The sequence below is a fragment of the Podarcis vaucheri genome, assembly GCF_965113315.1.
Source record: "Podarcis vaucheri genome assembly, chromosome: 6".
Classification (NCBI taxonomy): Eukaryota; Metazoa; Chordata; class Lepidosauria; order Squamata; family Lacertidae; genus Podarcis; species Podarcis vaucheri.
Genome location: NC_138764.1, coordinates 51,305,236 through 51,317,455, shown reverse-complemented (window position 1 = coordinate 51,317,455; position 12,220 = coordinate 51,305,236). Strand labels below are relative to the sequence as shown.

Genomic DNA, 12,220 nt, shown 5'->3' with positions numbered 1-12,220 from the left:
ACATTTAGAGATTTTCATCTGTTTTATGCATTCCCCAAGTCTTTCTGATCATTGTACTCCTGGCAGGGTAAAAAATATCCCTACTGCACTTTAGAAGTAACAGAGTACCTATTTTTCCCTGCACAGATTCAGGTGAGAGTGGTCACTTCAGAACTTACCACCTGGTGCTTGAAAATATGAACTTAAACTAGGGCAGTTAAGCAGTTTTGCTTGAATTATCTCAGCGTTAAACTTCGTTCCTTTTTACCTCCCCGCTTCCCTTGATTTCTGGGGTGGTTGTGGTGCACCAGTTACAATCGGCTTAAATTGCATGCTACCGAATACTACCTCCCCATGTGATTTCAGGTGACCATGTGGTAAGTTTTCAAGCAGCTACCATATAGTTTCTGGACACTGGAATCCATCCAGATCAGGGTGCTAATGTGAACTAAAACTCCCATCATCCCTGACCATTCACCACCATGGCTGGGCCTCCCAAATACTAGAGTCCACAACAACTAGAGGGTGTCCTGCTGACTACCAGGACCTAGATATTATATCCATGTAGGGCAAAGATTTGCATGAAGCAGTCTTTAGTTTTCATAACTTGTCGTGTTAATGGTATAGCAAGTAATAAGTCTAGTAAATTACAGAAAACAAAAGTGCTTGCTGCCCTCTGTGGGGGTCAACAGTTGTGGTTCAGCTAAGCTAGCCCCACACAGCTTTAAATATATCTGTGTAAAGAGACAGAACTCACACATGTAATACACATTCATATTGCACACAACATCTTAGACAGGACAGCAATGCTTTTTTCTAGGGTCTCAGTAGTTACAAATAAAGGTACTTGGTAATTCACTGATGCCTGTGTGAATACAATAGAATTGTAGAGTTGGAAGGGACCCCAAGGGGCATTTTGTCTAGAAGTCTGCAATGCAGGAATCTCATCTAAAGTATCCATAACAGATGGCCATCCAACTTTGGCTTAAAAATCTCCAAGGAAGGAGAGCCCACCGCCTTCCGAAGGAGTTCGTCCCACCGTTGAACAGCTCTTACTGTCAGAAAGTTTTTCCTGATGTTTAGTCAGAATCATCTTTCTTGTAACTTGAAGCCATTGCTTTGGGTCCCAGCCTCTGGAGCAAGCTTGCTCCATGATCGAACCCATTAAGCTTTCATCAGGCAATAAAGGTAGTAGCTACAACCTCCTCCGATAAAACCATGTACTAGATCACAACATAAAGGAGACTTCATTTGATTGCAGGGTGCAGCCAAGTTCTCCAAGGGAACCACTAATACACACTCAATTTCAGTTCCTTATAATTGAGTTCAGCAGCTGTTGTTTCAGAGGCATTTAGTAGTGCTTTTCAAACCGAACATTACGCCGTGTGCTGAATGTGCGTTCTTCACTGCAGAGAATTTAACAGGCTCTTTTTCTTTTCTTGGTCTTGGTTTTATGTAACGTATGCTTGAAAACTGATCTGTAGATTAGCCCTCCTCTCTTTTTTGTCTTTGTTAATCCGATAGGTTTTCTCCGATCACCATTGATGGGATGACGAGCCTTGTAGGAATGAACATCCCTGGCCATACTGGGACTGGGTGGTGCATCTTTGTCTACAACTTGTCCCCTGACTCCGACGAAAGTGTCTTGTGGCAGCTCTTTGGCCCCTTTGGGGCAGTCAATAACGTCAAGGTGATTCGCGACTTCAACACCAACAAGTGCAAGGGATTTGGCTTTGTCACCATGACCAACTACGATGAAGCTGCCATGGCAATTGCCAGCCTTAACGGATATCGCTTAGGAGACAGAGTATTGCAAGTTTCCTTTAAAACCAATAAAACCCATAAATCCTGAATTTCATATCCTTAATAATTATTATAAATATATATATATATAAATATATATACGAACAAACAAACAAAAAACTTTCAAGGCTTATACTCAACCATGGACTTTTATAAGCCAGTGTTGCCTAAGTATTAAAACGTTGATATCCTGTGAACAGGAAAGGATTTTATAATGCTTAGAAAAAAAACAAAAAACCTTTGATGCATTGAATGTTCTTTCATAGCTGTCGTTGTTGAATATAATATACATAGATAACAATGTGCAGGGATTTTTACCCGGCCAGCTAGTTTTACTACCTTCCTTGAAGGTGGGTCTTTTTAAGATGACCATTCACTCATTTGAAAAATAAATAAATAAATGAAAAAAATCTAAAACCATTTTTACAGACTAATGGGATTAGCAGATTTTGCTCTCTTTTTTTTCCAAAATGTTTGATCCAATCAGATTGGTAAACCCCCAACATAAATTAAAGAGGAACAATAAAAATTGCAAAATGAAGAGAGAGAAAAAGAAACATGATTTTGCAACTTTTTTATTTTTCCTTTTTTATTTTATATCATGTGAACTAAACAGTCTTCTGTTAGGGATAGGGTAAAAGGGGGGGATACCTGATGACATAACAGTTTAAATAACATTAACAATGTTGCCAAAGAGGTGGTCTCTTTGCTGAAAATGGGTTTCAAGAAAAATCTATTTTTATAAAATATAAAGAATTTTTACAAGAGAATCTGGATTTGAGAAAAAAATATTTTGACTGGCTAATTTAGGGGAAATTGACAACTTTGTCATGTTCATACTGCACTGGTAACTTTTTAGAGATCAAGATGTGTGTTTTAAACTGGATTAAGTAGATTGTTTTTTGAAGGATGGGCTACAAACAGATGATCTTCGTATCTTTTCATAGCATGTAATAAAAATATTAAATACAGAACGGGAGAGTGTTCTTCCCAGGCACACAGTTACCCACAGTCAAAACCCAAAAGCAAGGAGATGAGTTGCAGGGTGGTTTTTCTTTAAGTCATCAGTATGGGATATCAGCAGAACAAAAGTTTTGGAAAAAAATTAATTTTAATCAAAAAGTTCCTTTCTTTGAGCAGTAGGTGCTACAAAAATTATTTACATATCTTAGTATCATAGTTAAATGTAACGTGTTTAGAGGGGGAAAAAGTACATTTGCTTTAAATTTGTTAAGAATTTTCAGATTCACTTTCTAGCCCATACTGATATAAATTGGGCTGTGTTGGCACATTTGAAACACTCTTTACGTTGCTTGAAACACTTATTTATTTAATTGCTGATGTGACGCATATGCCAAAATCAAATATTGCTAGTTTGGCTAGTCTACTTATTTGTTTACTTAAACTATGGGAAGAAGCATATTATTGTGTCATTTTGTTGTGTGTGTATGTGTATATATAATATAAATATATATATATATATATAAAAAGAAGTTATTTTTTTCCTTTTGGTTAACTTATTCTAAGTTGTAACATTTTGCTAGTTTCGTTTGTATATGTCTTAAAATGTTTTCTTAATGATACTTAAAGTGGCAAGAGGTATCAAGGTAACCTGTGTAGAAATATTGTTTGATATATTGTCATGTTTGTCGTGATTTTTTTTTTCTTACTGCACAGTAGAAAACAACAACAACAACTGGGTCTTTATTTTAATGTAATTCAGATTGGGGAAAACAGAGCTAAGGGAACAAAATGACTGAGGGAGTCCTCTCCCATGTTCAGTGCACTGATCCTTTTCGTATGTTTGTGCTTTGTATGGTTATATATTTAAAACAAAAAAAAGGTCATGCTCTTCCCTGAGTACTAGAAACAGTTACTCGCTATGCATAATCTAGTTGATAGTTAAATTTGCTATTGCTTTTCTTGTCTTGTTATATACAATTTTTTCAATACCAGTTTAGTCTTAATGGTAATAAAACGTTATGGTTCTTTATAACTTGTGCTTATTTTGTGCATCCCCCCCCCCCGCCCCCGCCCCATGCTTATACCCACTAACTGCATGTAAACTACATACTGGTTTTATTTCATTTATTTATTTTCCACACTGAAGCAGCAAACATTTTGTAGTACAAGAATAATTTAACAGCAAAGGCTGTGCATCCTAAATGTCATCAGTTCATTTACATTTTGAAATGATTTTAAATTTCAAACGAAACAAAACAAAAAAACAACAACCGAAAATGCCCTCATTCAATGTTTGGGGAAAACCTTTCTACACCATCTGCTGTGAATGAGCGGAGTTTGCTGGGAAAGTTTTGATGCAATTTCTAAGCATTAGTGGGGAAGGCATGTCAGAATCTTTTCTCTACAATGTGTTTTACTATCTGAAATTTAAAATAAAAAAAATCTTTCTTAGGACCAGGCAGTTGTATATTTTAGTTATAATGTATTACTTCATGTTTAACTTGCTAGTTTAGATCATTTCTGAGGGAAAGTATTGTAAATGTTTTTTTTCATAACCTTGTTGTGTTTGAATTATTTGTATTTAAATTGTCCAGACAATAAATGAAAGTGTGTAGAATGGCTATGGACTTGCCATATTTTTAAAAGTGTTCAGCTGTTTTCATAACCACAGCTTCATCCATATATCTTAATAGTTTTTAATCCTGTAGATCCCATTTTTAAAATTCTGGTTTCATCTTTCCAGCCCTTATAACTTTTCCATGCATGCAGTTAACAATGCACTTATTAGGGGCGTATGCAGGCACTAAGATTTGCCTTGAATCTGTCTGTTTATGTACTTGCTCTGCTTCAATCTGTGTTTTGAGTTCCAAAGCATTCTGTATAAAACAAAGTTGTGTGTTTTCCCATTAACTGTAATGCAAAAATCTAAAAACATCTAAACAAATTTACCATTTTTTTTTTTAAAGTAAATGAAATTTACAGGTACAGGGAAGTCTCTCAAGAGTGGCCTTAGCCTCCCAAATTGCAGACAAATAGTTCCAGGGATGTTTTTAGAGGAATGAAAAGAGAGCCGGTTTCCTACATAATGCCCAAGTCTCTCTTTCTCATCTAGTATGTATACATTTTTTTCCTCATAATTATAAGCTGCCAACCAAAACCAGATTCTCTTTGGGATAAGGTGGAACAGTGTCTGTTCCTCAGGAGCTGTGATGATGTAGCTGTAGGTCTTTATTGTCTGAGTGATGCTTGTCTGCAAAGGGCGGGTCATAACCATAGAAGCCCTAGCAGTGAAAGGCATTTCTCATGGCTTTTGTTAATGATTAACTATATTGCTAGTGCAGAATAGAAAAATAGTACTTCCTACTTAGTGATCACAGTTTTGGAGAGAGTGCTGCTGAATAATCCAGTCAGAAGAAACAAATATACTGTGTGGCAGCTGGAAAATAAAATGTGGGAGGGACAACAGTGAAAATGGAATCATAGCAGCCAAATCTTGTTCCTAACCTTAAGTGTTTGTAGGGATCAGAGAGTATCCACGATCCACTTGGGCCTCTTAAATGGCTTCTTCCCCACCTCACTGGTTTTCCTGCAGTTCTCTCTTTTAGTTAAAGCTGAACGGAATACAGGCTGAGCCCCTGATGATTATTACCTCCTTTGTATATATCCTGACAATGAGAATCCACAACATAAATCTGATAACTGACTGACTAACTATCTAACTAACTAGGAACAACAACTTGGGAGTGGTAGTGGATAGCTCAATGAAGATGTTGCTGATAACAATTTCACAGGATTTAGTAAACCTGGTGATTTGAATGGCATCAGAGAACTCACTTAAGTGATCAACCAACCTATAATCACAGCACCTTAAATGGCCATAGCCCCTGGAATTAGAATTTCAAGAGTGAATCAGTCTCTAAGCTTACTGAAAGAATCAAAACAAAATAAAAAAATTCCTTCCAGTAGCACCTAAGAGACCAAGTTTGTTATTGGTATGAGCTTTTGTGTCTATGCACACTTCTTCAGATAGAATCAAGAAAGAATTCTTCAGAAAGAATCAAGAGCACTTGGTAACATTTAGACTTTTGACTCACCTGCCTTGTATCCTTGGTTAAGTGGCCATACACACAAGACGCATTGGCTGTAGTATACCGAAACTAGTAGAGGGATCTAGAAAACTAACAAGCCAAAGCAAGTTGAATCTGGAACACCGGAACACCTGGAACTCCTGTTTCAAATGATGTAGTTATCTTAACCGTCCAATGATAATCTCTAACCTGTGTAAAGAAGCAATGAATCACTTAAAATAGCATGAAATAGTTTAAATGACCATTTGCCAGTTGGCCATCCATTTTGAATCCCCGAGTGTTTGTATATTTTGTAAGTATCTGGAGTCCAGAGAGACATCGCTCTGTTCAGCACCTCTGCTACAGTACTGTCTTGAGCAACCTTTGTTTGCTTCTAATGCGCATAAATAATTGGACGCTGTGGCTGCATGAAATCAGTTCACTTCCCTCATACTTCTAAACCCTACGGGAACTTGCATAGCAGTAGTGTTTGCTGAATTATGATCCTCTAGGTTGTCCTAGATTTCAGCACTTTCCCATGGATACCTTTAAAGCAGAGATGAGGGACCTGTGGCCCTAAATGTATGCTTGGACTCCCAACTTCTATCAGCTGACCAACTGTTGGGGGGGGGTTACTGAAGCTGGAGTCTAGCAACATGGAGTATCACAGGTTCCCTTGCTCTGCTTTAAAGAGTAGCAAAATATTTTGACCTTCATTTGGAGTTTAAACAGGTTTCTCCACTTTGTTTATAGCCCGGACAGCCTCCTAGAGGTTTATATGAATATCATAAATACAAAAATTTGCTCCACATTTATCTTCAGGTTCTGTTGCTAATTGGAAATACATAAAACTGCAGCACTGCTCTTCATGTCCAAGCTTTGGAATAATATATCAGCTACCTGCTTGATGGTGTGCAGTTATACAGGACTTTTACTAATAACAAATATTTCTCTCCTTTTTTTGCAAGAGATTAACAGTAGTTTCATGCTGTGGGATGAATTTTTGCAGATTACGGCCGTCTTAAATAAATTTGAGTATTCATTATAACATTGCAAGATCATCAAGTATCTTTATGTGTGCATTGTAGATCACTGATCACATGATGATTGTGGATTATGTGTGGAAGGAGGTTGCTTGTATTCCAGGGAGAGTGGAATATAGAAACTTTATCCATGTATTTTATGGGTGCTAATTAGTGGAAACAAGTCCACCAGAGGTTGGGAACTGCAATATTGTCCCCAAATGTTGATCTTTTTTCCTTACGAAGAAGACATAGCCCAGAGGGCACACAGTTATGACTACTGGAATCCCCGATTCTAGACAGCTTTCTCTCATTCTCAGATCTTTTTAAAAAAAGAATTGCTACAATAGTTGCTCAAGAGGCATAGATACCTTTCACTGAAGACAACCTCCTGAGGGGACATCAAATCTGGCTAGTCTCATGAAAACTCACTGTTTCCTTTTGACCCTCAGTGTTTAGAAGTTTCCAGCATTAGATACAGAAATGTGACAGAGAACAGGTACCCTTCGCTATTCTTTTACTTCCCAACCTCGCTTGCTTCCAGTCCCAACCTCGGCCCAGTTTCCATTGCATCGGAACAGATCTAGGTATTGCTCTCTGATGACTACTATGACTGAGCTGTCAAGAATTCATGTCGGCTGACTCCTTTGTGATAACTAGCCTATTCTAGACTTCACCTCTGCTGGATTTCTGTTGACACCTGTTCTTGTCACAGCCTGGAGCTGACACTTTCCTTAGGTAAGGAGACTGATTTTAATCGTGATGATGCATAGGTATGTTCATAGTTCAATAACAACATCTGCATGACCACAGAGCTCTAGAAAATGGATACTGTTAACTTGTCAGATATTTCATCCTGTCACTTGTATTTGATACACAACTTCAGTTGCACTACCAGGAAAAAAATAGTTTGGATATGGGCATCCTTCCAACAACTTCTGCAGTGAATATAAGAGTACTTCACATCCACCGGTTTTTCTGCAATCAGCTCTTCCCTGTCTTCATTCAGTGCTTTCTGCCTACCCGTTTCATCTAATGGCCCTGATGTCAGTTTTTGGTGCTCTATTTCTGACATAAATTGCTACATTTATAATAAATATTTGCAGTAATGTGAGTGCCTATAATTTACTTCAGTTATTAGAGCAGGATTGTCCAAAATGTATATTTAATATGAAGCTCTGCACCCAGATAGTGTCTGTGTGTGTGTTTTCCCCAAGAATGGTTAGCCAAGATTACTATAGTCACATCTTGAGCATAAGGATATCTTGCTAATGTTTAAGGACGAGGAGAGATGAGAATGGGTGATGAAAACTAAATCCTGTTACTTTTTCATGTTCCTAAACTTTTTCTGAGATTCGGTATTTGTCACTATTGTAGGCAATACATTTGGCTAGATGAGTTGCCCGTTTGCCTAATAGTATGGTGGTGCTTTAACCATGTATTTGGTATTGACCGTTTCCAAACATTTTCAAGCACACTTAAGTTCTCTGTAAAAAGCAAGAAGTTATCTTTTTACATTTTCATTTCTTATTTCAAAGAACTCTGTAGGATATGGAAGCTTGTGGAAAACAAGCATTCTGAGAGCTCCATTGTACTGCGTATAATTGAACACTGATTGATTTCCTTAGCAACCTTCTGCATAGCAACATCTGGAAAAACTAATACTCCAGCCAAAAATATGACACTTATTTACAAGTGAATTTCAAATTTACAACAGCAGTAGCATTTCAGTCTAGAAGACATGGCTGCATTTACTGACTAATTAAAGGAAATACTCGAAACACCAAATCTTGTGTTGTGTACATCCTTAAAAACCACAAGCATGAATTAGCTTTTAACAAATAATACAATTCTGATTTTAAGTCTCAGTATGAAGCACTTAATTAATTTTGTAGGATAAGGAATCTGTCGCAAATATACAGCACTTCACCCACTCAACACCATCTGCTGTGGAGAATTAAATGTACAACTCGCAAATGAAATCCTACAGAGCTGGTGCAAAGAGGTCTTTGCTTGAATTTAAACAAGGCTGTGGAAACCAGCAAACACATTGCAAAAGATCATGAAAACAACAACAAATGTGTCCATCAGTGAGTCATTCTCACAGTGGTTTTTCATATACTGGTTCTGTTGCAAGAACATTTGCACTTGATGCTAATTTTCCATATGCAAAATTCTTGCTTCAGCTTCTGATTGTACTGCCTTGCTTTTGCCAAAGCTTTCAAACATATTAAGTCTATGATTAGCCCAGCAATGTAAGCAAGAGTTAAGAAAGTAATAAAGTTATTTACCATAAAACCAAGTTGTCATTTTTAAACCATTCTTCTGAGTGATACCTGGGTATTATTTAATTTCCGTACCTGTGCCTATTAGGCCAATTTAAGATGGATTAGACATTATCAATGAAACATATTGTCAAGTTTTAAAGTTGAGATTGTCTATTTGAAAATTTGGCAGATGTGGAAATTGTAAATCCTGTCTCACAAATCTGTTCAGAGTTCTTCAATAGTGTCAGCAAGCAGATGTGATCCAGCTGATATACTAGGACTTTCAAAAAGCTTTCAACAAGGTACCTCCCCAAAGACTCCCAAGTAAGTTAAGGAATAAGAGAGGTCATCTTGTGGATCAGGAACCGGTTAAGTAAACAGGAAGCAGAGAATAGGAATGAATGGACAATTCTTCCAACAGGGATGTAGAAAGAGGCTTCTTCCAGGGTAAGTATTAAGACCTGTGATTTTTAATTTGTTCATAAAGTGTTCAGGGTGGCTTAAACGAGATTGTGAAGAGCTCCAAAGGGGCTTCTCCAAACTGGGCAGTAAAATGGCAAGTGCAATTAAATGTAATCTTAATTTCATATCTACATTCATGGGGTCTGAACTGGTGGTGACTGACTAGGAACAATAATTTGGGAGTTGTAGTGGATAGCTTGATGAAGATGTTGCCCCATGTGTGGCAGCTGTGGAAAAGGAAAATTCTGTGCTAGGGGCCATTAGGAAAAGAGTTGAAAATAAGACCGCCAATATAATGCTATCGTGCAAATCTATGGCGTGACTGCATTTGGAATACTATATGAACAGTTCTCATCACCTCACCTCAAAAAGGATATTGTAGGGTTGGAATGGGATCAGAAAAGGGCTGCCAGAATTCTCATTGGGACCAGTGGCAGAGCATATCTAAATAGTGCCTGGGTTGGGGGGGGGCATGGAGGGAGCTTGCTGTGGCACCTGGGCAGGGGTGTACTCGGGCGCCCCAGTTTAGGAGAGTGGGTGGCAGCCACTCTCCGCCCCCAGGGAAGGAGGCGCCACAGCCGGGCGCGCCACAGCCGATCTCTGGAGTTGCAGCCAGTCACTGCAGCTGCTTTGTGCCCCAAATCAGGATTGACCCTGGGAAGGAAGCAGCAGCTGGGCATGCCAGGCATGGGAGGACATGCAGAGGGTGATCTTCACCCTCCGTGATCTCCAGCCCCCGCTGCCAGCAGGATGCGAGGGGGGTCTCGGGTTGTGCCTGGTTCGTGCCCCCCCCCGATTGTGCCCCCAGGGCCCTTCCCACACTACGCCACTAAATGGGACTGTTAACAGCCTTTAGCACAGTCTTTCTCAACCTGTGGGTCCTCAGATGTTGTTGAACTACAACTCCCATCACCCCTAGCTAACAAGGCCAGAGCTCAGGGATGATGGGAGTTGTAGTCCAACAACATCTGGGGACCCACAGGTTGAGAACCGCTGTTTTAGAGCTTTTAAGTTCAGAGAAAAAGCAAGTAAGAGAGATGGTAATGTATGGTATAGGGAAAGTAGATGGAGAGTATGCTTGTCTCCAATCGTTATAGCACTAGAATTCATGGACCACCAATGAAGCTGAATGTTGGGAGACTGTACAGGCAAAAGAAAGTACTTCCACGCAATGCATAGTTAAACTAGGGACATGATGGTCACCAACTTAGATGGCTTTACAAGAGGATTAGACAAATGGATGGAGCATAGGGCTACCAATGGCTACTAACCCTGATTCCACAGTAGAAGGCAGGGTGCTTCTGAATATTTCCACAGACTCATTTTCTGTTCCTTCCAATAAGTCTGCATTCTCTGCCCATTTAGTATGATCAGTCCATTTTGCACTATTTGGTGGAAGTCCTCCTAGATCTGCAGCTCTGCAAACATTGTGGTCTCCCCAGGCCTGCTTATTTCCTATTTTGCACAGAGAGTACCATTTTGGCTGCATAAAAACAGGTAATACAGTAGGAGAAATACGGGTATTGCTGCTGAGACTGCCCTTGGATGGGCTCAGTTTGCAAGGGGAAATTGCCCTCAACCTGCCTCCACTACTTTCCTCCCCCTCCCCCCCCCAAGGTCAGATTAACAGCATGACAGGATGCAATGCAATAGTGGGGGAGGGAGATTTAGTTCTTGTAGGTAGACCATGTTGTTTTAAAGGGTGGAACTTCAGTGAGGCGGTCTTCAAAATACGTTTCTGGGTGTGATAAAGTCACATTTGCTGTTTTTGTGATTGGACATTTATCTTGGTAAGTCTACATTGGATAAAAAAGCACATAAACTGCTTTGAGACAAGCAAGGAAGTTTAATTTTACCTTATGAAAACCTCAGGTAATGTTGAATAATAACAACAAATATTAATATATATAACAGCAATTACTTGGAAATCATTTTTAATGATTTCTATGCAATTTTACACACATTTTGCTTACAAGCAAAAGTAAATTATATCAATTTAACCAATATATGTTTCGGATTCCCAAATCATGTTACAACTTTTTAGCAATCCTCATTTTTGGAATTTGAAAAGTTAAAAAATCCAACACACCCTTAAGCGGGGGCTCTTGTAACTCCATTCTGCTGATCTCATGACTTGAAACTGCTTTAATTAACTGTTTTGATTATTATACTGTTTTAATGGAATTGTTTGTTGTACTTTTTAATTGTGGATGTTTATTTTAAAGCAGTAGTGGGGAATCTCTGACCCACGGGCTTAATTGCTCCTGCCAGACCATTTTGGCCCAGCCACACTTAATTGCCCGTATGGGGCAGCATAAAAGTGCCACTTGGCTGGGTTTGCAGGCACCACCGATCAGCTGTTTGGTTGTACCTGAAATGCCTCCTGCTCAGCAACAGTTGGCTGATCATTGGAGATGACCTTGGTCTAGGAACATTTGCACAGGTATCAAAAATGTGTCGTCATTGTCTTCCTAGGCCAAGATAAATCATGGTGTAGTTCAGCCTTTGCCAATCTGGTGCCCTGCTGATGTTTTGGACTACAATTCCCATCGTCCCTAGCAACACATGCCTTGCTTGCTCTGTTGGTCACTCATTTGCCTCCTCTGGCCCAGAACGCAGGCAGCCATGCTGTAAAGGATCAGCACCCTGGGCAGGG

General features: G+C 39.1%; 1 protein-coding gene and 1 long non-coding RNA gene across 10 annotated transcripts in view; one reads left to right on the top strand and one right to left on the bottom strand.

Annotated features, from left to right (window-relative positions):
- ELAVL4 (ELAV like RNA binding protein 4) overlaps nt 1–2,325 on the top strand; it is a 93,115-nt gene extending 90,790 nt beyond the window's left edge. For all 7 annotated transcript variants that reach the window (XM_082226779.1, XM_082226782.1, XM_082226780.1 and 4 more), the window contains one exon: nt 1,504–2,325. In XM_082226779.1, coding sequence (XP_082082905.1) covers nt 1,504–1,831 — 328 coding nt within the window. In that variant the 3' untranslated portion in view covers nt 1,832–2,325. The remainder of the gene's footprint in view (nt 1–1,503) is intronic.
- Nucleotides 2,326–2,454: 129 nt separating this feature from the next.
- Nucleotides 2,455–12,220, bottom strand: part of LOC309534572 — an 88,170-nt gene continuing 78,404 nt past the window's right edge. For all 3 annotated transcript variants that reach the window (XR_014220785.1, XR_014220786.1, XR_014220787.1), the window contains 2 exons: nt 5,841–6,023; nt 2,455–5,411 (listed from right to left, as the gene is read on the bottom strand). This is a non-coding gene — a long non-coding RNA (uncharacterized lncRNA). The remainder of the gene's footprint in view (nt 5,412–5,840; nt 6,024–12,220) is intronic.